This window comes from Lethenteron reissneri, chromosome 17, assembly GCF_015708825.2.
Source record: "Lethenteron reissneri isolate LAM-NWPU_2019-01 chromosome 17, ASM1570882v1, whole genome shotgun sequence".
Taxonomy (NCBI): domain Eukaryota; kingdom Metazoa; phylum Chordata; class Hyperoartia; order Petromyzontiformes; family Petromyzontidae; genus Lethenteron; species Lethenteron reissneri.
Window position 1 is genome coordinate 3,901,511 of NC_083795.1, and position 27,999 is coordinate 3,929,509.

The 27,999-nt window shown below is 43.5% G+C and overlaps 2 protein-coding genes across 3 annotated transcripts in view; both read right to left on the bottom strand.

The window, feature by feature from the left end:
* DNAAF9 (dynein axonemal assembly factor 9) overlaps positions 1-16,744 on the bottom strand; it is a 61,631-nt gene extending 44,887 nt beyond the window's left edge. The window contains exons 1-7 of one of the 2 annotated variants that reach the window (XM_061552857.1): positions 16,321-16,744; positions 8,105-8,184; positions 4,229-4,348; positions 3,086-3,210; positions 1,650-1,746; positions 1,093-1,199; positions 217-294 (exon numbers count right to left, since the gene is read on the bottom strand). In XM_061552857.1, coding sequence (XP_061408841.1) covers positions 217-294; positions 1,093-1,199; positions 1,650-1,746; positions 3,086-3,210; positions 4,229-4,348; positions 8,105-8,184; positions 16,321-16,466 — 753 coding nt within the window. In that variant the 5' untranslated portion in view covers positions 16,467-16,744. The remainder of the gene's footprint in view (positions 1-216; positions 295-1,092; positions 1,200-1,649; positions 1,747-3,085; positions 3,211-4,228; positions 4,349-8,104; positions 8,185-16,320) is intronic. The other variant, XM_061552856.1, reaches the window with a different exon arrangement.
* Positions 16,745-18,314: 1,570 nt separating this feature from the next.
* CDC23 (cell division cycle 23) lies at positions 18,315-27,468 on the bottom strand. The gene is made up of 16 exons (XM_061552860.1): positions 27,320-27,468; positions 25,994-26,069; positions 25,742-25,879; positions 25,543-25,585; positions 25,297-25,399; positions 24,681-24,813; positions 24,225-24,402; positions 23,897-23,994; positions 23,110-23,191; positions 22,644-22,797; positions 21,495-21,614; positions 21,087-21,162; positions 20,897-20,958; positions 20,438-20,513; positions 19,659-19,778; positions 18,315-18,851 (listed from the first exon to the last, which is right to left on the bottom strand). Exons 1-16 carry the CDS (start codon positions 27,424-27,426, stop codon positions 18,708-18,710), a joined length of 1,710 nt encoding a protein of 569 aa, XP_061408844.1. The 5' UTR covers positions 27,427-27,468; the 3' UTR covers positions 18,315-18,707.
* Positions 27,469-27,999: the final 531 nt, after the last annotated feature.

Consider the following 27,999-nt stretch of genomic DNA (forward strand, 5'->3'; position numbering starts at 1 on the left):
CACAGTATTTGCAAGTGCCACATTTAACTCCATTGCTTGTTTTAGAGGAAGTGGTTTAATCCTAAATATCCACATGACATACTACACCAAGGTCACCCAGTGAAAAGGAGATGATGGGTCTCAGTGGGTGCTCAACTGGCTATAAATAAACTATGTGATTGACAAGAGCTGTAGCGGCAGATATATGTGTATATAAAACAGCCATTGACTCGGTACCTCGGTGATGAGCGATTCGAGAGAGACCGGGTCCAATCGGCTGTAAACCTCCCACAAATCTTCGCTCAAATCGACCAGCTGTGCAACACACCAAAGCGACGCTCAGCCACACAAATGTACAGTTTCCCTCCTTCCGAACCCACAGCGTTAAAAAAAAAACTGGAGTAAAAGGAAAGTGATATATATATGGATTACGGTGAAATATCGATATTTTTCAGCACACGAGCAAAACGGATTGTTTGATTCAGAAAGCAATACATCAAGTGACTGTGCGTCAACGGGGGACTTTCATAATGTGATATTAGACAAAATGGGAGAAGGCAAAATTTGTGAATGCTCTAACGAGGTTTCACTGCATTGATATTTATCCCTAATGACAATCTTTACCTGTCTGTCGTGTCAGAAAATATAGAATGTGGCACAGGTGGAATTAATTCGATGTTTGGTCATTTCATCTGAGGTAAAGATTTTCTCTCGCTCTCTTTACATTTAAACTGGAGAAACGTACAAGAAAATGAATGATGACGTTGATGACAATGAATTATTTTTTGTTCTTTGCTGTTGGTTTCCATAAAGTAAAAAACCCAGGTAATTGCGGGGTTTTATGTAAAACCAAGAAAAATTTATGGTAGAAAAGTTAGTTTAAGGAACGAAAAATAGAATGCATCAACATTTTCCCAGCAATATTAGCCTGAAATTTTCTATGAAAACCTAGCTATATGTGCTATTAAAAAGTGAAATGTAATAATTAAGGTTTGATTGGATCGCATTATACAACAAAAATTGTAATAGAAAAAATATCATCGTTAAAAACTGAAATCCATAAACAAGAAAATCCAGCCATTCTGTGCAACAAGCAAACGCAATCCCATGCACCTCGTGTTTCATTGTGAAGAAGCCTCCTCCACCGAGACCTTCCAGAGCAAAAGCCTGAATCATCGGCCATTTCTCCATCATGAACATATCAAATTTCTGTGGGTGGCCTACATGGAGAGAAAGCCAACCACACAAAAGGGATGCACAGAGATTAATGACAACCTCTGGGAAGAATTTTCCAACATTTTCAACTGTCCATGAAACGAGTGCTGGTGAATGGCACCTCAATGTATTGATCCAATGGATGGGACATCATGTATGAATGCCACATGTAATTTCATCAAAGTAAAACAGCATGCCCTAAAGGTAGCGCTACATACTTTTCCACGCCATGTGTGGGCCGGATCTCACAGATGCAAGAATAAATGTTTAAAATAATGAACGAATAATGAACGCACGCGAATATCCTTTTTTTAACATTTGTATATAATAACAATTTGGATCTCGATCTAACTTCCAAACAGCAACGAGCACCACTATAAGACTGCTCATGACAGATGGCCTGTGACTAAAGTAACAATGTAACGGATGCGAAAAGATCCATCTCATGCACAAACCTTGTGCACTGTATGGGACTCCCACAGTTTTGCAGTCTTGCACCATGTTCACGAAGCTTGTGATCTTGAATTCCTCGCCAGCCTCCTCATCCTCATACTGTCCCGAAACAAGAGGTGCTCTCCAGTTAATTTACTGATCGTCTGTATAAAGTGACTCACAATAGGCTGCTTGCAAAGAAATGGCTTTAGTGATTGATGGAACATCCCAAAATGCAATTCTCATTCAAAAAAGTCTTGAGACTCGGTGAGGCTTTGCTGGTGATAAAGAGTCTTGCCACTTTAAAACTCACACCCAGTGGATGCTTATAATCTTAAGTTGTAAAAAACATTCCTATCACATTGAACAAGACTGATCTCATCTATAAATCGACTTGACATGACATTTTAACTGACTTATAGAATGGTGGCATTTTTAAAAGATGAGCTGCAGGAGAATATATCTTTTTGATGCTAAAGCCTTCTTCACTTCTTATCAGAAGTCACCACTGCGGTCCATTTCACACATTTGGCCAAAGTTGAAATACTTTTGGTCACATTTCTGGTGGAGCTCCTAGTTCATCAGTTTTGTTGACCGATGCTCCTGCGTGATTCACTCCAATCTCTCTCTCTGCATTATTCAGTCACTTCTTATCACGACCACCTAGGTTATTTTTCCCATTAACTCCATGCCTTAATACCTCCTGTCAATGTCAAGAGCTCACTCTACCAGATTGACTCTGTCCTCTGATCCAAACTATTTTCAACAACTTTTTTTATATGTATGGATTTCTCTTCCTCCTATTTTTTTTCTCCTGACGCTTCACTTTGCAAATCTCTTCCGCTTTCTTTTTCTCTAAGTCCCCGTCACCGTGCTGAATTAAATAAACGCGTTCTCTCTCATTTGTTATATCATCACAAATGCTGTTTATTGCTGGCCGTTTTGCAATATATGCTACTGGGCCCTGTGCACAGTGAATGCAACTGTATGTGAATTCATTCATATATTTGTGTTAAGGCAACATACTGTAATTTATAGACAAATGACACACCATATTGCAATTCACAAAAAAACTATAAAATATGGTGCTTATTCTGACATGTCATGTAGAATTTGTTTTTACTATAATTAAATTATTACTGTAAAACGACATTAGCTCTTAAAGATGGTGCAATGCCAAAGCAAGATTCTTAACAGAGTCTGACCTTCACACTCTATTGATTGATACCATTAGACACATCCACAGTCACTACTGCCTATAACGAGTGTGCAGCTTTCACGATATACACTCACAAACGGCGACGTAATGGCAAAGTCAGCTGGGATAAAGGTCACCACGTTACAAACGCTGGACAAGAGAGGATAACAAAATGTCACCGCACTAGAGGGCACACTGCCGCTGCCTTTGTAGGTGTGGGACTATGGAACCCCATTGGATGAGTGGGGGGCATTCCGCTACCTCCATTGCAGTCATGCAGTGGATTTGCAGGTTTCTCCAGCGAGCCACGTACGGAACGAGGTGCGGGTAATTGACGGGGTTACAGTAGAGGTGAACACTCTCTGGCTTCACCAAGATGATCACATCTGCGTCGCACACACACACAGGCCGCACAACGAGGAGCGCGTTTTGTAATACACACGCTCCGTGAAAAGAGCAATTGTCTCTAAGCAATAAGGAGTAGATTGTACAATGCTCAAAGGTAAAGGTGGAGCCCTGCAACTGCATGCTCACGCCACCGCTGGAAGAACGGCCTACATTAGAGGGAGCTCGACAAAGCCTCTCTAGGGGGTGTGTTGGCCTCCTCTTCCACACTGGCCAAAAACCGTTGGAAGACCCTTGCATCATCATCATCATATCAAGTGCCATGCCGGGAGACTGAACTGGTAGCCTCTGGGTTGCAAGTCCAGTGTGCTGACGGTGGCATCATAGAAGCTTCCCACGCCGATTAAAACCAGGATCAATATGAAAACTAGAATGTTGTTTATCTTAATCCTCGCCTGAATGAAAGGAATTACTGCACAGTGCATTGTTGGCAATTTTTTAAAAATTAATCTACCATTATAGCAGTCACATTATTCACCTGTTAGAATGTGAAATAAACAAGGCACAAAGTAAACAATTATCCATACGTTTCTTGTCGGGGTTAGATCGTTGAAATATCTACTCTGATTAATTGTAAATGTTGTGGATTTTCTCTTCAACACACCGGCGTGCTGTACTAGCAACGAATTGGCGTGTTCTATTTACATGACAAACCTTACTAATTGGCTGTGTCGGGTGGTGGCGGGTTTAACGAAACATTTATATTTACGCGATGTAACCCAAAAACACTATATTATGAATATTGGTCGCGAAAGTCTACGTGTTCAACTGTAAGCAATCAATTGGCATATTTCTAGCTCTTTAACACGTGCAGTCACTTTAGACTATAAATACGCACACATGCAGGAAACGTGGCTTACATCATCTTCCTGTCCACCCCTTCTTGTGGAGGAAAAAACAGCGTGCATCACCAAGTTCACGGATATCGGTGAATAACCGCACGGACGTTGCACAATTGGTAATAGAAGCAAACGCACGATTTTTTGTTCGGGCCCTTACCGTCCAGCACTTCCTCTGGAAAGCTCTTCCGGTCCAGCTCAGAGTGGTCTTGAGCGTAGAAGCCAAACAAGAGGTAGTTGGCCAGTTCGGTGCAACCTTCATTGTATCTGCTGTCAATGCCTTTGAACATAAAACACATACAGGCCAACGAGTTTGCATGTTCTCTCCGTGGTAGTGTGGATTTTTCTTCGGGTCCTCCGGTTTTAACCTCCACGTTTAGAAACGTGCGTTTATTTGGCTGCTACACATTTCCACATGATAAGCCACTTCGTCGAGCTATCATTTGTGGCCAGGTCGTTTCTGTAAAAGAGCTGTATAGCTCAGTTGGGCCTTACGTGCTAAAATAAAATAAACATTGCACTGGCAGACTGACTCGACTGCTGCAACGCCACATACTGTGAATTGCCTTAATTGTCACATAGGAGTCTTCTATGATACTGTGCTGTATTGTAACCTAGCCATGTGTCGCTGGGCGACACATGGCTAGCGGAAGACCAAAAGAAAATGAATTCCTGCAGTCACGAAAGCTTTAAGTCAATATATATAACAATGTACATCCTCTAGTCAATCCACTACTGGATGATGGACGACACATGCCATGTTGGTCATGGGGGGTTGTTCAACCATATTTCACCATACTGGTCATCGAGGGTTGGGGAACAAAAAGCAGAGGACCTCTACAGATATCACTGGGCATTGATGTTAGCCATGACGAGGAATGTAAGTTAGGTAACTGGTTTTATAGCACAGTGCGCTCACTGTTATACCACCAATTCACCCACATATGAAATATGGGAAATTACTGTCATAGAAATGGATAATTGTCCAACTATTTTGGAACTAAATTAATAATAAAAGGGACTATTCCCCAGTTATTCGTCATGCTCACTCGATGACAATGGTGCACACCCTTAAACAGGTTTCAGGTTAACGGTTATATTGCAGCTTAAGAGAAGAGCAAGTGTAAAAAATTGGTTCATGTAAGACAAGTTTTATTGAAACATAATGCGAGTTCATGTCCACATCACAGTGGGATTTAATTAAATGTGAAAGCCACTTTGCCATAATTTACACGTGGTATGGGCAAGGGAGGTGCCATGAAATGACACGTGGTATGTTTTGATCGGCAGTCCTAAAATCGCAGACTAAAAAAGGGACACTGCTGTGCTTATCAACCTTGGAATATTTGTTTTTATCAAATAATACAACATCAAGTCAAACTACTGCAGGTCAACAACGTGAAACTTCCAGAGTTTTAAAAAGCCGTTCATGGTTGCATAGTTCCACGAGTGGCTATGCAGCAATCGACAAAATGTTCCCTCAATTTCGATTTAAAGCTTTTGTGATTGCAGGGATTCATCTTCTTGGTTCTTTCGGTAAAGTCACGTAGAAGGGAAATAATAAAATAATAAAAATAAAACATTATAAAATAATAAAGTAAAATAATATAATAATATAATAAAATACAATCATATAATAATATAATAATAGGATATAATAAAGTAATAAAATAATATGCTAATATATTACAATACGATAATATAATAAAGTAATATAAATTGTATTATTTTATTATTTCCCTTCTACGTGACTTTACCGAAAGAACCAAGAAGATGTTCCCTCAGGTTTAGTTTTAATTGTTGCATTCAAAACGTTACAATGAGGGGACGTTGAAACTGACAAAAGCAGTTTGCATAATGTGCTTGGCATGGGCCCTGGTGCAAGGAATTAAATGGGGCTTCACTGCCTACCGCCGCCCTCCCTCTTCGTAGCCCGGCCGGAGGCGGTCTCCTGTGGAACCTGGTGCAGCTGCACCGCCTACCAGAGGTCGCAACCGGGTACCCGATACCCGTACCCTACCTGATACCCGGCTACCCATACCCGGCCGGGTACGGGTACCCGTTTGCGACCCTGGTGCGGTCGGGTACGGGTAGGCCGTGAGTCACTGGTGAGTAACTGTTTGTCACTCATTTCCAAACGTCTTGTCTCTTTTCACAATTCAAGTTCCTAGAATCAACCCACCCGCGCCTGCAACATGGCTTCATCCCAGAGGTCGCAATCAGGTACCCGATACCCATACCCTACTCGTACCCGGCCGGGTACGGGTAGGGTACGGGTACGGCTGGGTACGGGTACGGGTACCCGTTTGCGACCCTGGTGCGGCCGGGTACGGGTAAGGAATCAAAACCCGTTTGCGACCTCTGCCGCCTACACTCTCGACAGTTGCACCACTGAGGAAGTGCCACCGTCCTCTAGCGTATTCACTTGCTCTTCATCAGATTAATGTAAGCAATCGTGGGGCGTAGTTCAACGATCATTCCCTTTGAACGTAATTACAGCCGGGCGGAGTTCTGTTTATATTCTGTGCTTGTTTTTGTCGTACAGTACAGTGTTGTCCAAACCATCTAGATCTGATAGAGCTCCATCTCACTGGGAGGACTACAACACGATCACTGGATTTTCAGCGACTAAGATGCCACAGCATGTCAGCACAAGGCTTTTTCAAGGCATGCAACGATTCACACCCCAGTGATTCCATAAACAACGTCACAATTTAGGGCTGTAATTCAACTTTTAAGAATAAGCTTCCGCAGATGTTTTACATCTCGTTTGCATCGTTGTCCATTATGTCTTGTTTGTACGGCTGTTTGCTCCATTGACTTTATTTTAACATTGGCATATAATTTGCATGACATTTGCATTGATTATAAACGTGGTGAAACGCCTCCAGTCCATACTATGGGGGAGGGGTGCAATCATCCACATGCATCCACACATTTGACTCCTCTCATCTGTGTGAAGGAGCACAGATAACCAGTGAAAAGAGGATTCATTTCCCACAATTTCCCAGTTACTTCTGTTATCTTCACTGGGTGTGGATAATAGCATCAATTACGGACTTCCAGTCGACCAATTCCAGGTCAAATTGGATCAGGAGAAACCCACGTACAAGTGCAGAGAAGAGAACGTTCCAAGATGTCCGTTATCTCGGGGGGGGGGGGGGGGGGGGGGGGATATGACGTGTAACAACGGGAAGAATGGACGAGTGGATAACAGGGAGGTTCGCAGACCGATTAGGAGTTGTGCTGATAATAGGAAGGGCGATTACTAAGAGGAGTGGACAATAAGTGTTTTATTGTAATTGTTTCACAAGTCAACAATTTAAAGCGTGTATTGCAGGAATCGATTTTAATGGACAAATCAATGATTCTCTTTTCCCCCTCCAAAATCCTTAAATGGTTGAGTGGCGGCACAAGTGGTCAGCACACGGCACTCCGAACCCGGTGAGCTGCGTTTGATTCCCAGCCACGGCTCACATCAGTGGCCAATGATACGTGAACCTGTCCTACCTCCCCATCGCCTTTCACCAACACACACTAACATGGTGAAGTATGGTCAACTAACCACCCCCCCCCCTCCATGACCTATATGGAATAAAAAGATCTTCATCCATGGCTCACATCAGTGGCCAGTGATACGTGAACCTGTCCTGCCTCCCCATCGCCTTTCTCCAACACACACTAACATGGTGAAGTATGGTCAACTAACCACCGCCCCCCCCCCCCCGCCCCCCTCCATGACCTGTATGGAATAAAAAGATCTTCATCCATTAGTGGATTGAGAAAGGGCTCGTCATCCCCCCCTCCCCATGGCACCAATGTACATCACAGTACGGTGCTGCAGCATCATCAGAACAGGTCGGCAATAACAGCCGCCCGACTGCTCCTAAACAGGCCACGTTGGGCTGCGAGACTGGAAAGCAGCAGGTACTTCGTTTATCGGAAGAAAAACTGGGAAATGGTTAAACGCTTTATACAAAAAACACTCTGGCCCAAATTTACGTGGAATAGCCGTTCAGGGAAGAGAAATGCTCACCCAATATGCACAGCAAAGCGTCCGGTTTAGAGTCCGAGTCTCCCTGCAATATTTGCTGCACTCGGCGAAGCCTGCTGCACCTGCAAAAGACACGTTTCACGATGCTGTTCAATAAAATACAGAAGTCAAAACAGCTGTTCATCTCAACTACTGACCAATCAATTACAGTACTGCGATCGAAACGGGTGTTTGGCGCTTTCAGTTATTTCCATCGCAGTAGATTACCGTCGCGTACAGCATTTGCAGCACACGCTAATGTTAATTCCATTAGAAAACCATGTTCGAGATTGATCATGGAAAAATGAACGCTGTAGTTGATTTGTTATGCTTGATGTTCACATACACTACAATGAATATCGAATAACTTTCTGAGAGTATGCATTGTATGTACTGTATTGTATTTATTTGTACTGTACAGCATACCTGTCAACAGCCTATCAGTGCCCTACCTGACTACAGACCACTTCAGAGCTTATTGGTCACCCCGTGTCCCTTATACATCTCAACGTTCATCCTACAAAGACCCATCACAAGGGAGAAACACAAACAAATAGACCATTTTTTTTGCCCGCATTGAAACGGCTGTACACCGTATGGACCCGAAAACTCAATTTCCCTGTGCAAGAATACAGGTAAACCGTCTGGGTTGACAGGTGTGGTACATATTCTTGGTTCTTTCGGTAAAGTCACGTGACTTTACCGAAAGAACCAAGAATATGAATCCCTGCAGTCACGAAAGCTTTAAATTAAAATATAGGTATGGTACAGTATTCACTACAATCAAAACTGTCACATTGCAGTCTTTGAAATAAGATGATGTTCGCAAGCATGAAACATTCAATACTACATTTTCATTATCGTAGCCGTACCTGTCAACCCATACGGTTTACCCGTGTTCTTCGACAGGGAAATTGAGTGTTCAGGTCTATACGGTGTACAGCCGTTACAATACGGGCAACAAAAAATGGTCTATTTGTTTGTGTTTCTCCTTTGTGATGGGACTTTGTAGGATGAACGTTGAGATGTACAAGGGGCACGGGGTGACCAATACGGCCTGAATTGGTGTGTAGTAAGGTAGGGCACTGATCAGGGGTTGACAGGGACGCAATTGTCACACCAAACACAAAAGTTAGAGAGCACATTGCTCTGTGCGTGCCTCACTGTTACAGAGCTCGATTTAAGAAAAAAAACCTCAACACTTTCTTTAATAACACTACCTTAAAATGAAATACATCATAATATATGTAACAGGCGACGTTATGGCCCTTTTTTATAGCACCACATGATCTGTTACATTTGAGCAAGGCACACTGATACACATCCTGTTGTGCGAGTGCATCTCAATAAACTATTATTGGATCTAGCCGAGAGAAGTCAGCATTAGATGAATGCTGCTCGAGCATATAAGTACTGTACAACTTTCATGATGAACATCCAGGATACTACCCCGACTGATACATTGCTTGAGTAACTAATTACTAACAGTAAAGACTGAATGCTATTTGGTCTTATACAAAATATTGTCTTAAAAATTGTATTAAGCATATATATTTTTACTGCAAGACACTCAAAATTAATGAGCACAAATACTGCAACATGCAAGGGTGATGCATATTTTCCTTATTTTGTTTAGAAATCTTACTTATGTACATGCTATAGAGATCTTACACGACTGTATTGTACTTTAATTCGAATGACCACAATCGTGATGTATGGAAAAATACCTGCAGACATGTAACTTGTGCCCTACAAACATGCAGCTTGAATAGCCAAGGGCACTTTGTATAAATAGTGAATGGGGCAGGTGGGTTTCCCAGTACATTATTGTATGCACAATACAGTACCTGTATTCTACAGTTGCTAACCCTGCTAAGCATGTCTGCCTCTTGGTTCTGTAGTCAAATATGCAATACTTTTGAACGAAAAACACTCATTAATGGTCAAACATCCAGATCCAGGACCACGTTGGAGCAGTGCAACCTAAGTTTGTTCCACGACCATGGCTAACATTAGTCACGAGTGATATCACCAGAGGTCGCAACCGGGTAACCGATACCCGTACCCTACCCGATACCCGGCTACCCGTACCCGGCCGGAACGAGTACCCGTTTGCGACCCTGGTGCGGCCAGGTACGGGTAGACCGTGAGTCACTGGTGAGTAACTGTTTGTCACTCATTTCCCAACGTCTTGTCTCTTCTCACAATTCAAGTTCCTAGAATCAACCCACCCGCGCCTGCAACATGGCTTCATCCCAGAGGTCGTAATCAGGCACCCGATACCCGTACCCAACCCGTACCCGGCCGGGTACGGGTAGGGTACGGGTACGGCCGGGTACGGGTAAGGAATCAAAACCCGTTTGCAACCTCTGCCATTCACCGACTGTCACTGAACAGCGTGGTAAAGAATGAGCTGGCCAAACAAGCCCCATTAATTCAGCAGCAGTGGTCAGAAACAGGCTGTCAAATATTGTTAGCACAGCACTGTATATGGTAACGTTAGATCAACAGTGCATTGCCATCACGGTGGCTAAAGCAATTCAGTGATTCGTCTTTGGTAAAATGCCACGAGGAAGAATCAAATGCACAAAGGCCAATTGAGCAGCAAATTGGACACACAAGTGGGTTAAGCCAGTGGATCTCGGTGGTGATGTTGGACCACACAGATGGTGGCCCAACGCAGGGGGCCACAAGCTGTGACTGTGACAGCCCCGAGCAAGCAACGCCTATCTTATGCAGCGTGACCAGGTTGCTGGGCAACTTGCTGTTTGTGGTTGTAACAGTTGCTAAGTAGTAGTAAGGATAAGGGTTTCTTTCTAAATCAACGGTCTGTGTTGTGAGTATTCCTGCAGCAGATGTAACCGCATGGGCTCCACTCATATCCGATTTAATTAAAAGCGAAAATGTACATGCAATAAAAGTTAACTTTCGCTATTATCCAGCATCATCCTTAGCGGTTCCGAAATGTAACACAATCCATCTCTCAAGAAGCTCCATTAATCTCAAGCTTGCATTTCCGTAAACATTGTGTTAATGAAAAAATATGTTTGCACATTCGTATGGGATACACTATACCGTAAAGGACTGTATTACAATAAAACAGTGAATGTGTTTTTGTTCAAAAAGCAAGACTCTCCTCAACGTGTCTAGGCGATGTTGAAGAATCCTTGCCAGGACCTTTCCCGGCACACTGAGGAGTGAGATGCCCCTGTAGATGTTACATTCTGTGTGGTCCCCCTTCTTAAAAAGGGGGACCTCCAGGGCAATCTTCTAATCCTGCAGAACCCATCCAGTGGTCCAGACTGTTGTTATGATGTCATGTAGGGCAGTCTGTGCACAACTGCCACCCTCTCTCAGAATTTCGCTTGGGAGATCATCTCTGCTGTCCGGTGCCTTTCCAGGCCTCAGACTCTGGATCGCCTTCAGTACTTCAACAGATGGCATCTCAGCCAGCCACTCACAGGGGGTGACTTCTTCTTCCAATATTTGAGGCACCGCAGCCTCGGCAGGGTCATCCCCACTTTGTCCCACATTGTTTTCCAGGCTGAGGGATTTCCCCTCCCCCAGGACCTCACAGAAATGCTCAGAAAATCTGCAAACCTGTTTCTGGGGGTCGGAGATTGGATCACCGTTCTTTTCCCTAATGATGGTAATAGGTGTGGCGCTGCAGGTTACTTTTTTGATGGAATTAAAGAGCGATTTGTGATCGCGGGCCATTGAGGCAGACTCCATCTCCTCAGCAACCCGTGACCACCACCCATCCTTGCAGCACCTCACGGCTCTCCGAACCTCCGAGCGAAGGCTGCGGTAAGCCTCCTCATTCTCCGACGTGGGATGCTGTAGCCATGAGAGTGGGCCTGTCGCTTTTTGTCAGCCAGCTTGAACACCTCCTCTGTCAGCCAGGGTCTCTGGGGAGGTCTGGACCGTGTACCCAAAGCAGCCATTGCAGCTGCATGAGCTACAGTCCTAAACCTTGCCCATTTCCCCTCGATATCAGGAGTGTGTATGTATACGTACAGACCTGCATTTCCTTCCCAAGGCCAACTAACAGATTAATGACTTGAATTATTGTGACGAGACAAAGACCATCAGAAAATCAGGCAAGCCCACATGGCAATCTGGGCCCCTTAATCATTAAACAAAAAAGTCGAATGTAAGCCACCGCAGTGAGCGATTAACAGTTATTCTTCTGGGGAGACAGAGTGTGAAAGCACCCATGAATACATTAATCTCAGCCCTTTTGATTGCATTCATTACTGTATTAGACAGATACATATAATGGACCCTTTTTTACATCAGATGCTCTTTGTATCAGATACAAAGTGATGGCCTCTGCAAAACTAACAAAGCATAATTCTGTAGCGGATATCCTGGTAATCCACGATTGAATCACAAATAAATATACAAAACACTACAAGACTGTTGGAGTAAGACCATTTACAGCAATGGTGTAACATAGTAATGGTGTAATCAGTTTACTGCATTGCACCATTAAAAACACACAGATTTTAAATAGACTACACTGCTTCGACAATACAGGAATGAGATACATCCTGTGCAGCACTTGTAATTAGAGTAATTGGCCAGTTCACTAATAATAAACCATGCTTGGATTATGCTTATTCATGTGATTAAATATCCTTAAAAAATGAACCGTTAAGGTACATTATTAACGACCAACGAACATGCGACCTGATAACAGTTTCTGTATTTTTTTAAATAATGTCATTTCCTTTTATTGTTATAGTTTCTGGCCGGGGGGGGGGGGGGGGGGCAGAGAACAAAAAGGAAAGACCGTCTCAACGAATTGTGACCAATATCCCTTCGGAGAAAACGGAGAAAAAAATGAAGTCAGGCGTGGAGATTAAAAGCAAAAAATCAGCGGTGGCTTTGTGAATGAATCTTCGACCAGCGGAGGTGACTCATTCACGCGGCACAACAACAACGGGACTCGATAGAGCTAATTACGGATTCTCATGACCTCTACGGTGCTACGAAGCCAGCGTGGCTGATAACATCGGGCAAAAAACACTTCCAAGTGGCACCGCGTCATTGAAATTTAAATGGAACGTGATTACTGCATGGATGTAGATGCTATCGGGAAGGGCCATTGGCCGAAACGTCGCCTGGTAATATACTTTTTTCGTTCAAGGCCACAGTGTTATTGACGAATGTGTGCGTTTTGGTGTTATTTACATGTACAGCACATGCCGTTTGTCAATCCACTGCTGGATGAGGGCCTCCCCAGGTCGTGGAGGTTATTTGTGCATGCATATAACATGTAGACTATTGCATCATTTGCAGTGATGTCGTGTACATTAAGCGGTCGCAATGTATGTATTGTAGTCGTTGGTACTGTCACAGTATAGTATTGTAGTGTATGTAGAATGCAACACTGGTGAACCTGCGTTTGCATCGCAGTTGTTATTTACACCACAATACTGTATAATCATCATAATCACCACGAGCCATGACCTATCCACTGCTGGATGAAGGCCCTCGACATCTCTCAAGAGTTACCGCTTTGCTCGAGTAGATTACAGCACCTACTACATTGGGATAGTGTCAAACATTATACACACAAATTAACATGTCCACAAATGCACGTCATGCAACTTTTTCGCCTGATAAAGACTGCTTGTGTTGCGATTTAAACGTCGTGGTTTTTTTGCTTTTATTATTTTAAATGTATTATTTTAAATTTGTATTTGATTACATTTTAATACTATCTACGTGACTTGACCGAAAGAACCAATAATGCCATACTCCTGTACTGTACGCAGTGTACACAATTACAAATCACACACATTTGCACAGCAGTATTTAACTTGCATATACCGGACACACATAAAAAAAACCACGTGGAGTAACTGCTCACACGTTTACACACAACCGCAACATTCTGTTGCACTCAGCGGTGGCGCCAGTAAAATGTCAACAACACTCGTTAGACGCAGCAGGGCATGTTGCATGGCTGTGTGTGTTAGCGGCTTAGGTAAACAACAACAACACGAGGTGGGACAACTCCCGTGGTGCTTCGGCAGAGAGATCAGTGTGGTGGTCTTCTTGTCAAAGTAGGGAGGCTTCTTCTCGTCTCCTGTCCAACCTATACAGCCTCTTCCCAATATTCTGCACAGGACCATCGCTTCTGGTGTTGGCATTGCCATATATTGCGGGAAGTGCATGTGGGGCTGCAGGCCATCGCAGGGGCCATTCCCCAAAACGTTAACCCACCATACTATGCGACGTAATATATACACTGCATTATCATGCCTGTCAACCCCTTATCAGTGCCCGACCTTATTAGACCAATTCAGACCTTATTGGTCACCCCGTGCCCTTCTCAGTCTCAACGTTCACCCTACAAAGTCCCATCACAGGGGAGAAACACAAATAGACAAAAAAACACACGTTTTGCCCATATTGAAATGGCTGTACGCCGTATGGACCTGAAAACTCAATTTCCCTGTACAAGTGTAGTGAGTTCAACCGAGTCGCTCGCAGGCGCACTTCTTGGAGGCAACACATTTATTAAAACCAATACACGGGGTACTACCCCTTAACAAGATAACACCATATGGTGGTGGACCACCAGGCTAACTACACTAATTACACTGGGAGTAGCTACGACGGACCGGACCCTAGCTTGGGTCCAGGTCCACGTGTTGGTGACCCTTGTAGGACGTAGATTCTTCAGGATGAACAACAGTAGCCGGTCCCTCTGGGGGCCCTGGCTTTTATCCTCTGCGGCGTGGCTGGCCCCGCCCTTAGCCACGCCCACCTTCTAGAACCCTCGAGCAGGATCTTGACCCTGACACGTGACCACCCCTAGCCCCCACCTGGGGGCCCCTGTGTAGACTTTACCGGTCACGTGTCCTTCGGGGTCAACCAATGCCATGGCCGACACTCTCACACCCTAGATTTGAAGCTTTCGTGACTGCAAGGATTCATACTCTTAGGTTTTTTCGGTAAAGTCACGTAGGTAAAAAATTAAATTAATAAAAGTAATAATAGAAATAAAATAATAAATCACGACGTTTCGGAGGCAACACAAGTCTCCGTCATCAGGTGGGACCGTCACAAGCTAGATTTACTGTATCTTGGTCCCACCTGATGACGGAGACTTGTGTTGCCTCCGAAACGTCGTGATTTATTATTTTATTTCTATGATTACTTTCATTAATTTTAATTAATTTTTTTTACCTACGTGACCTTACCGAAAAAAAACCTAAGAGTATACTCTCACACCCTATCCTATAGGGGTGGGCACTACACGCAGAGCGTGGTGCCTTTCAGCGCTGTCAGGCAGTGCTCAGCGAGTTCCCCTATAGGGACTGCACCCCAATACACGTGGTGCCCGCGATATCGATACATCGCACGCCGCGCCTCTCTAGGGCCGACATCACACAGTGACATCCGCGATGTCACTACACACGAATACGGAGTAAACCGTATGGGTTGACAGCGATGCATTATATTGCACATCACCTACTACTGTATGTGCGAATGACCGAAATGTTTTCAATCCACTTGCTGAATCGACAATTCCCACGACCCACGTGGTGGGCGTTATTTGACCGCACTTCTCCATGATGCTCACTGCGGGGGGTAATACAAGCGGGGAGCATAGAAGAACAGTACAATATTGTATGTTCAGCGCAGCCCTCTGCAGCAAGCATCTTAGCCACCCGGCGTGAATGGTGTCCACCCAAACCAATCTCGCCAGAAGCCAAACCTCTTGCTTGGCTTCTGTGATCAAGCTGGGAAGCGTGCCGGGTGACGGATGACAGGCGACATAACATCACATGGCATCACCACCGTGATGTGCGGGTGAAGCGTTGACTCTCGACGAACAGAAGCACCAAACACGAGACATCGTTGACCAGTTTATAAACCCTCCACATGAACGTGGCCACGGTGGTTTTTGTTACAACTGTAACATACAAACCGCTCTGTAGAAGTCCTGTTAACGAATTAAAACCGCTCGATACACGGCTCCCAAGCAATACATCAAACGTGTAGTCATAAGCAACGCAGCATATCCAGTAATTTATATACATACAGTACTGTGATATAAAACACACACACGCGCGTGTCAATTGTGTCTTAATAGGACATCGCAAGCACAGGGCGGATTAACGGTGCGAATTAAAACCACCACTGCCACAGCTCATCCTTCTTCAAACGGGCTACGGGTGCACACATTGACGCCAACTTACGTGGTGAAACGAGCAGCCGCGTCGCCTTTGGCGCTCCGCCGCATCGCAGACGCCTGCAGAGACATCGCCACGCCGCCCGCCCGCTCGTTATTTAGCGCGACTTTTAAAGGGACGCCGCCATTGACACGCGGAGTGGGCGAATCCATCACGACGACGGGGGGGGTGGGGTGGAAGTCGATTGGACGAAAAAAAATCACGCAAACACCCCGTTCGGGATGCAAACTAATTTAACTCGTGTAAGCAATGTGTGTGAAAGCAATGTGTAAAGAATGCGAAACTAAACGGCCGTCTGTTTGGCTAAAATCGTTAATGATTTTAAAGTTGTGGGAGGGGTGACGGTTAGAATGATCACCGCCGCACAAACCTCCCCCCCTCCTCAGCGGTGCGAGTGGTAGAGTCCCGGGTTGCCCCAGCAACGCGCACGTGTTGTGGCCGGGTTGAATCGCGCATTGGGTGGATGGCGGTGATGGTGGCGATGACGCTCAAACAACATACGTGGCACATAGCGGCGGGGGGTCTCCCAACTGTAACCCCCCCCCCCCCAAAAAAAAGCAGGTATATAAACAAAAGTTTCGCCGTGAAATTTTTTTTTTGCGAATCGAATATGCATGGAGGTTTCCCCGATTAAAAAAAACGGACTGTTAAAATGTACAAATGGTCCAATGGTGGTGAAAGAAATTTTTTTAATTTAAGCCCATATAATCGCGTCCACATTGAAATGCAACCTATATTTTTAAAGGATGCCAGGAATATATTCCAGTATTATATTTAACGTATTGTTGGTAGTGCAAATCGCTCGTTTTTCATGATTGTGCTTAAATTATAAATTCATTTTGCACGCTACTCTTACAGTACTGGCTGTGGCCAATCAACGTTCTAAAACTTTATATTCAATATAACCGTATTTCCACTACAAAATACTGCAATTGGGTGTTAGGGAAAATGTATTACTCCAAGCCTTCGTTGAAATAACTGAAATCTCGTTAATTTTCTCGAGCTATGTAAAATGCTTTATTCCTGCTATCAATTTTAAGCACAATTGTTGCAGTTCCAGGTGCAAATCCATTTGGTACAACATAACATGCGATGTGACAATGTAAAAATATCTGCCTGCACATCCAAAACCAAACTTTGACTTAATTATGTATATTGCATTACCACATGTTGGGTGTTAAGATTACCAAATGCTTCACGGCATATACCACTTATAGTAATTCCAAATGCAGGACATCAACTGCTGCGTAAGGGATTATGTACACATTCTTGGAAGGTCACCAAAGTAGAATTGAACCAAAACTAATTCATCAGCAAGGCATACACGATATTCAGAACAATTCTATAATCAATTTCTTTACAATTCTTGCATTCATGGCTCCATCGCTTAAACACTAGCGACGTTTTATAGATGCACTGAAAAAACATTTATTTACAGAATTTAATATTTAAACCTAAAAATATCCCTTTAGAAATACCTAGGCTGCGACCAAGGGACAGTCGAGTGTTTGACCAGACACCATCATAGCATCCCAGTGATATTGCTGCATTAAAAATTTAAAGCCATGATATCTGGAACTTTATGATGATGCACCTATTTCAAATACCCACGTTCTACTTGCACTTGGGCCCTCACGGGAGAGGTGGTTTTACCCTGGCTATTTTCTGTGCCAAGCCAGAACCAATCCGTGATACGCCGGTCTCGCGTATTATTCTGGTTTGTGGTCAAGCAGGGCCAGGGGCCGGGCTAATGACGTGTTCATTGCTTGTGCATTCGGTACACTCCTCTCCATGCATCTCGACTCATTCAATGCTTGTTGATGTCAGCTCCATGGACTTGGCTTCCGCAGTGTAAAAACCTGGCATTTCCCAAACTGCGCCCGGCCGGCTGAATCTGAAGGGTCCAGCACAGCTCGTTATAACAGTAGAATAATTGAGGTACAAGTATTTTCTCATTTACGAAGATTGAAAATTGTATTGGACAGCCCAAGACACACAGCCTGGGTACATATCAGACATTTATTTGCTGGGCTGCATCATCATAGATAGCTGCACTTGAGCATGTTTATTCAGGGCAGTGCAGAAACATTTGACACGAGGCTAATCTTTAAAATGGAACACTCCATTAAAGCAAATATGAAACATATATACACAATCATAACCAAGATTTAAATCTGTACCCGTGGTACCTCACTTTTGATTGCCATTTCGGTAACATATTAGTCATGATACGGTCCTTTCAAATCCATCCTATTTGCACAACTGTGTTGTTTTCATTACAAGTACACGCCTTGGACACATTTATCCACGTGACCAACAATATCATGCGTGTACGCTGTTCTATATTACACACACAATTAGTGCACATGTTCCTGGGAATTTTCAAAGCATTTTCACGTTGAGGAGAGGTTTAGTGGAGACAGCTTTGGCATGGAGGTACTTCCAGAGAGGTCCAGGGACATATCCACATTGCTCGCCTCCCCCTCAGCACGCAGCTGGGAGATCTGTCGCAGTAGAGCCTTCCCTTCTTCCCGTGTCTACTCACCACACAAGACAAACATCCTCTGTTTAGCCTTATACACATTATTGTCATGAAGTGCTGTTAAAATTAATCTATTAAAGCAAAGCCTAGACAGCACTCACCAACCCTGTCTCTCAAGTGCTAATATTACACACTACCCTTGATACTCATTTGAGGCCAAGTCAAATAAATTAAACCAGGGTAGGCCCAGGCCAAGATTAGAATCCACGTGCATTGATAATGTCCACGGATAGGAAACAAAAACAGGTTGCAGAGTTCTTAGAGCACAGCAAAATCCACGATGCTACCACTTATCACACACAAAGACACACCAACAAATCGGCATAATCCAGATGTATATTAAGAGCTACTCATATCTCTTTACACATCTTATAGTTCAATTCATTATAAAAAATGTTGGGGCCTACAGCTTAATCAATGTATCCATCCCTTGGTATATTTGAATGCATTAATGTAGGACAATTTATTATTTAAAGCCATGATGTATTCAGGGAATTGTATGCCAAATCACTGCAGACAATTTCAGCAGCAATGCATTTTCCGATGAGTAATTATAGTAACCTAGCAGACTTACGAAATTACGGCTATAAAACAATAGTTAATTGTGCAACAATCATTTCTGATAAACTGTGACAACTGCCTTCAAATTCGCCATCAGGTACTCCCTGATAGCCAAAGGTAAGTCTGAGTTATAAATAAATCGTGCAACATCTCTCAGAAAAACAAGGCTGAATTTTCAGCACTGCAACAGCACTCACAGTCCTATGTAAAGTACATCGCATAGAGCGTATGCATTTCTCACATCGTTGTAGCTGCAGCATCTCCGGGCACACACGGAAGCATCCTCCCAGCGTTTGCACTTGAAGTAGTAGTGTGCGAGGTTGCGGAACGCTACACTCAGCTCCTCATGCTCTAGTATCTCCTGCCGGAAAAAAACAAACGCATCAAAATTACATGTCCCAAAAATACTTTTCATTTAAGGCGAACCTTGCAAGCTCTATATTACCTTATTCTTCATATATTAAATCAAGGCATTTACAGGCCTACGAACGGTTGCTTTTAGATTCTGCTAAATTTAAAACAGGCCAAAAATATGGATTTGTTGAAATGTTATGCTATCATGTCACTATTTTGAGTTTATCATAAAATAGAATAATATCTTCCTCACTTTGAACTCGTATTATTTGCATGCTTATGAAAAGTACGCCTTCTATGCAGAACACATTCTTGACATTTCTTAACAGAATGTTGCCATTTTAAAACACAGCCATGTGAATTTGAGTGCTAAAAAGGAGTAAAGCAGACGAACACATTTCACAACCTATGATGGCGAATTCAACGTGAGCTTTTCATCTCACAGCTGAAAAAGAATGAATGCCCATGCCTATTTGTGGAATGTTCAACAAAATATTATTTGGGATGTATTTAGCACATTTGGGTACATTGTTCTTCAAGAGTTGATGTGTTGTTTGATGTTAGAATCATAATCTTTATATTGGAGGAATCCAATGAGCTATAAAGCTCTTTCTAGAGAATTGTGTTTGTACAGACATGAACAATGTACAATGCAAGTCGACTCACCCCTTCACACATGTCCTGTATATATTTGTAGTAGCAGTGGGCGGCTTGGTCGCTCTCACCCAGACGCTCGTGAAGCCTAATACGTAAAAAAAACGTCAATTGAGCGATTGTCCAAGAAGCATTATGCTGCAATGAGTAGGTGGTGCCGCTTGTTTTACAACCTGTAGGAGTTGTATATGCAACTGCCTGCGGTTGTTATTATAGTGATAGACACCGAATACTGTTGACATGTTACCCGCCTTTTTTATTTCGTAACAGTTTTACCTCTTGCACAATCTGCATTTCACATCAGCCCAAGCCCCTATTGTTTGAGTTGACTTTTTTTCAGTTAAAATTTTCATTTAGTCTATTTTGCCAGGTCCTAGGCACTTCGCACAAAACAATTAATAACAATTCCCATATCTGACAAATACCAAGAGACATACAGCAATTTCTGACGTGATGCTATTGGTCACTCACTTTGCAAGCTTCATGAGGGCTACTTTTTCCACATCTCCCACCGAGAACGCTCTCCAGTAGCACTGTCACAGACAAACAACACCCACGAGTTCAGCGCTGCATGATTTACATAGGAAATTATTTATAGCGCTACATTGGTTTGGAAGATTCACCATTTTATTAAAAATTGTGAATGCTGAAGAAATCATACCTTTTTAGCTTCCACTAACTTTTCCAGCTTTTCGTAACTCTCGCCCATAGCCACCAGCATTCGAGAATCGCTCGGCCTTAAAAAGATCACAAATTTAGCGAGCGTACAACACTTTAAATCACTGTTGCAAAGCAGGATCTTCATTGCGGAAGAAATAAAATATTTTTAAATGAAAATGAATATTAACAGATCTAATTCCATTTCAAAATTAACACAGGACCGCTACAGTCGCATTACACCAAGTCCACAAAGGTAGGAATATTTGTAATGGAAGATGAAAATACTCTGATCAATTTTAAGAAATATATCCTTATAGCAGAGATAACGGTTTGTTACAAGTGGTTAAAGTTAAGACGTAACAAGCGGATAGAAACGAATGTTCACACATTCAAAAGGGAGTGGATATACCTGAGCTGGTGTGCCTGCCGGTAGTAGTAGAGGCAGTAGAATGGCATCTTGAGGATCTCGTAGGTCTGTCCAAGGCCGTACCATGCACGATAGTCCCGTCTGTTCACTTCGATTGCACGCCTATCAACAAAGAGACAACCAGCAACAACATAGGCGACCTTCCTATTTTTGTTGCTTTTCCAGTGACTATTTACCTCAAGCTCGATTCCTAACCTTAAAGAAAACGTCTGATTTTGGAACACTGTATACCGTGACTCGGGCAATGATATAGCTGAAGCCTCTTTGAAAACTACAAACTACAATGCTACAAAGTGCACTGCCATATCTGGATATAATGTTCATTTGAAATACCACCAAGTCGCATAATATACTGAAAATAAACCCCTCAACAATTCGTGCATCAAAAATCCAAATTGTTCGGAAACTCGCGTAATTACATTGAACATAACCGAATCGGCAACTGCCTTTTATACAATGGCCAGTAGGGGGCGAGATAGTCATTGGCTGAGTTGAGGCAAATTAAATAAAACACATTTTTAGTTTTTTCCTACCTACGTGACTTTACCGAAAGAACCAAAGAGTATGGATTCCTGCAGTCACGAAAGCTTCCAATCAAGATAAACTATTTATTTATATTACGTGAATAATTAACCAGCCTAGATCAATCCACTGCAGGACGAAGGCCTCCTCACATTTTAGCCATCCCACGTGGGCCCAAACTAATCACTCCACCTCCACGGTGGTCATACTATGGGACACGTTTTCCCCTTTGGCGACCACTTCATCATCAGGTCTAGTCTATCAAGCATTATACCTTCCAGCGGTGTCCTACTCAAGCCCACTTACTTTTCACAAGTTAATGCAATGTCTATAATTTACGTTTATTCACCGATCTATGTATTCCTTATCTCAGCGTAATTCACAGTATCCGTGACCCATGCTTGGTTGCACCATTTTTTTAGCTTTTGTAAAAAATGTGTCAGTATATAAAAACACCGATAATATTCACGCATTGAACAAAAATATTAAGAAAATATTATTGATGAACAGTGAAATAATGTTCAAGTGAACGTATGATTGTTTTAGTTATGAAGCATACTGACAATGCAATACAGGTTATAGATGGAATTCCGATACCGCGTGCAGCACCTGTAGGCCTGAATGGCAGCGGAGGTGTTCTTCATCTCCATGAATTCGTGGCCAATAAGGGTCCATGCACTGAGGTACTGTGGGTTAAGCTTCAGCGCACGCTGGAAGTACAACGCGGCCTTTTCATGCTGTGTTCGTAAGCTGTAGTAGTTTCCTACAAATGATGAAAGTTCAGTAATTAACACTATATACACGATCATATTACGCACCTCCACAATGTTGACACATGGAGAAAGATGCTTTCTAAGTTCGTAATTCAGTGAAGGATGTACGCTACACAATGCTTATGCCATGGCAGGGGGGGGGATAACGCTTGTAAATCAAAGTGAAATTGTTAACACTGTTAAAACAGGTTGGGAGTTGGGTGTAAATGTGAAGTTCACTGTCAAATAGATAAAATGCAACATGTATAAAGGTACGAGGTGTCACGAACTGTACAGTTCCAAGGAACAAGAATGAAATTTACCAATGACACAACAGGTCTCCACACGATACTTGTCAATTTCACAAAGACTGTGAGCGAGGTAACTTAGTTCCGGCTTCTTGTTCTGGAACAGAAACAGGACATGCATTTGCTGTGTAATTGAACCGAGTAATGGTCGAACACAAAACAATGTGATTTTATATTCTTTGATTCTTTCGGTAAAGTGACTTTACCAAAATAACCAAAGAATATGAATTCTAGCAGTTACGAAAGTTTTAAGTCAAAATTGAATGCGATTGTACATTCCACCAAATGTTGGTGACTGTCTCTTTAATTAATCAAATAATGAGCACTAAGTGAACTGGAAATTCAGGGATTTATCTGGGTTAATAAACAGCACCTACAAAAAAAGTAAAAATGGTTCCACACTCAAATTGAGCATGGGCAACTCACCTCCTCTTCAGAGCCCTGAGCAAGTGGTGGAAAGTCCACATTCCCACGACAGGGACGACTTCCCATGCAAAAAGCAGGGTTGACTTCCCCACAACGATACTAATTTGATCAACCCCAGTAAGGTGAAGAGCGCTATTGCTGTGCCAACAGACTGGATGTAACACCCTCAATAGGGTTACATACTTTGAATACATTTCTAAGCTGTCAGGCCTAACTTTGATTTGTGAGATGACCATGAAGCAGAATGTCATTGGGCTTGGGAGGATTAAAAAAATAAATAACGGGACCAAATGAAAGAAGTGCACTATTTATTATTTATTTTATACCTACGTGACTTTACCGAAAAAACCTAAGAGTACAAATTAAAGAAACTCACCTTCACATACAGCAAATTAGAGTACGTGTCCATGTTCTCTATCCTGTATGGGTCGCGTTTTCTCAGATCGGAGAAAAGAGCCAATGCATTGTCTATATCTGTTACAAGAAAAAAAACACATCAAGGATTACATTTTCATAACTTAAGAGTTAGTCAGGTTTTGATAAAATCTCATTGTAGAAAAAGTAGCCTTGTTAAGAGTATCAGGATGAAGTGGATACAAAAACAGTTATTAAGTTAACTCTGCAGCCACCTGCGGGGAAGACTACACAATAAAACATAAACTGGATTTTAAAAGTGTTTCTCTCATGTGCTGGCCGACACTTGCCTCGTATGTTGTGGTAAGCCACGGCGATCTGCGCCACGATGTAGGTGCTCCTGCTGAAGCCAGCGTCCAGCAGCGCCTGGTATTTGAGCAGCGCCTCGCTGATGAGCTGCAGCTCCGTGTACATATGGGCCAGGAAGAACTCGCGCATCCAGTGGTCCGGCAGAGAGAGCGACTTGAGCTGGAAACAGTCATCCGCAAGTATGCTGCATGTGAGATTATATCTCCAATAATAATAACCACCAGATTTGATTGTTTTATATATATGTTTTAGTGCACTAGTTAAGTGGACTAAATCAATGTATCAGTATTACATAAAATTACCCGAGAACCTTACTGATGGTATGCACACGGAACATAAAGCAGTGATAGAAAAATACATTGAACAGAAAAAAAATTAGTCACAGGATCTACCAACACCACGTATGACTCCTTTACCCTGTAGTTTTGGCTATTTACCTTGTCCCTATCTGTAATAAGGCAAGAGAGCTCCTGCCAGGCTCCCCAGTGCAAAGGGGTAGCGTGCGTGGCCTCCAACAGAATGGTAATGGCCTCTGACCCTAGATCCAACTTCCGCAGCACTACACCATACCTGTAAAGAAAACATGTTTTTCAATTATTCAAATGGTATGCAAGTATTTATAGCAGAATCAAATATTATAGCGAGGACGAAAATCATGCTTGTAAACTCTTACGACAGCCAGGTCTGAGCATGAACCGATTAATATAATCTATTATATTTGCAAACAAGTATTAACATATACCCTTTCATTCTGTACCATGTGCTCCATTTCTAATGTGGTGACAGTTTCCAGTTCTAATAATTTATCAATTACTCAGAAGTGCAGCCGATTAAAATCACTTGTTAAAGAAACTCTTCCAATACACTTAATTAATGTACCCCCCCAGTTCCTCCCCATAGGTCAGTAAGCAACCAGAAGGACGTGATTCTGAACATCATCACACATGCAGTAATTGTGATTTCAGTTCCAGACTAAGCTCTTGGATGATCAAGATAAGCCATTACAAGCAGCTGTCTATGGAAATAAAGGTGCATCCCAGAGGTGGTACGCACATGTACAGGCCGAACCCATCCAGCTGGCCTTCACGGTGCTTTTTGGAAAGTTCGACACGCAGCTTCCGCAGCACCCCGTTCTTCACCTCCTTCTCCAGAACCCCTGAATTCCAGACAATTTAACATACACTATGAAGGAAAATACACCGATTACATTACTTAATGAATACTGTATTTAAAAAATAAATATGAAGTATGTATGTCGAGCTTAAGTTTGCACCGCACGAAGCCAACGTGAATTCTCACCATGACTGTCGAGCGATTCATCCTCTTTCTTTTTTTCTCCAGCCTAAATTAAACAAACGACATGTTAATCTTGACAAGTAACATCTGCATTGTGTTTAGTCTAAACAAGCAACGCAATTATGAAACAATATCATCAGAAAAACATGAAACTAATCCCAAACTCCACATCAATGGCATGTGAAAATATACATGTTCTTACTAGGTATCGTGAATACATTTGCAGGAAATATGCTTTTGGACTCCGGCAGTCTTTCAGGCTGTGTGCTGCTCTGTCAAACTCCTTCAGATCAAAGTATGCTTTGGCCACTGTATACACATCAAAGTCAGCCAAGTCTTCCTAGAAAGAAAAAAAAATGCAATCATTAAAAAAAACGTGCGTTTAAGAGATGAAGTTAATAAAACGATCACATTTCTATTTTGAAATAAACGTTACAGAACACTTTTTTCTTACAGCAGTAAAGGGTGCAGGGGTCGGGAATCCATCTTCTGCTTTCAGTGGGTCTAAGCAGAAGGCAAGCTCAGCGGACCTGCAAAGAACCACGAGTAGGGTAGATAGCTCAGTCATTATCATTCAACAAGTGTCTACTCAGCCTGCCATCACAAGTATTGCTCTGGTTGTAATAAGACGAGCACCGCATGTTTAGACTAGCGCACTCTGAGAAGTCAAAAGTGGTTGTGATATAGTGCACTGCTGCACTTTACGAGAATTAGGAACTTCCACACACTGTCGAGAGAAATCTAAAAGTTAGAGGAGCACCACAATGCGTGCGAGTCAAACGTGTTACAGACGAGAGTACATGCAAGTAGATGAACACAGACGGAATGAGGCCAGACCGACAGTCGCCGGAGACGATAATAAGTATAACCAGTAAAAACTAAGTTTTTCACTATAAATCCTTTATATGCGTGGCGGCTAGAGTCATCTCGTCCTCTGGCTTGAGATGGCTGCCACCTATGGGTCAGATGATTGCATTGCACCATTAAGCAATTGGTAATTAAATATATTTGTCCTAAAAAGTGAAATTTTTGAAAAAAAAATTCACGAACATTAATTGTCACGCACAACGAGTCTGTGTGCAAAATGTCAGCTCGATTGGATCACGGGAAGTGGGTTAAAAAACGACCGAAAGATTTGCACGGTTCTAAGCAAGCAAGCGAACTTAATATAAAGGATTTAAAAATCGCGGGATTTTTCCAAGCCGAATTTAAGGGAAGGTGCTGGGTGGAGCTCACGTTAATAGCCAACCACATAAAACACGAGGTTACAGCGTTGGCAGATCTGCATAGAAGCATAAAGATAACGTTTTTGTGAAATCAGAATACATGTGCCTTCAACAGGGGGAGACAGCGGAGGGCCTGTGTCCCCTGTCTGCATCTCTAAATCTGTGCTTCTGCGTCACTGTCGCTTTGTGCGTCTCAATTTGTCTGTGAGCTTCATCTGGTAAGATACAAAGAGTTTATAGTTTTATTTGTACATGTTTTAAAGTTGTTTTATCACCTTTCCTATACTTTGCACTCCTATCGTTTTTTTAGTTTTTGCATTGTTTGTTGTTGTTGCGACGTTCTGACCGCATGCACATCAGTGAACATACAAAAAAAGAGTTTTATAGCTCGTCGGATTCGAGTAACCGAATAAAACTATTTAAAATTACGATTCTACCGCAAGGCCTCAGCCTAGGCCTCGGCGCGCTCACACCACACACACACGAGCCGGCTTACACTCACGGCTCCCAAGAGCTCGAGGTGAGGACAGCCTCACCCCACCGCACGCACGTACCACTTGGCGCTGTGCAGCAGCCCCCTGTCCCGGCAGAGCTGCACCACGGCGAGCAGCTCCCCCTTGATCGTCTGCAGCTCCGCGCCCAGCCTCAAATGCGCCGCCATCTCTCTCAGCGGGGGAGGGGCGGGGGGGCTCCCCTCCCGACAGGCTCCGCGGCGGTGACTCGCTCACTTCCTGTCCTCCCACCCGCGACTTCCGGCAGCCCTTCGCGCGCTTTTTTTTGTGGGACGGGCGGGGTTGGGGGGGGAGGGTCGGGGTTGGGGGAGGGGCAGGGTGGGGGGAGGGGCTGTGGGAGGGGCGTAGTGGAGGGAGGGGCTGTGGGAGGGGCGTAGTGGAGGGAGGGGCTGTGGGAGGGGCGTAGTGGAGGGAGGGGCTGTGTTAGGGGAGGGGCGGTGTAGGGATTGGGGGGAGTGGGCGGGGTTGGGGGGAGGAGCGGGGTGGGGGAGGGGCGGTGTAGGGTGGAGGGATTGGGGGTAAAGAGGCGGTGTGGGGGGAGGAGCGGTGTAGGGGGCGGGGCGGGGTTGAGGGGAGGGTCGTGGCTGGGGGAGGGGGCGGAGTGGAGGGAGGGGCTATGTTGGGGGAGGGGCGTAGTGGGGGGAGAGATTGGGGGGAGTTGGCGGTGTGGGGGGAGGGGCGGTGTGGGGGGAGGGATTGGGGGAGTGGGGGGTGTGGGGGGA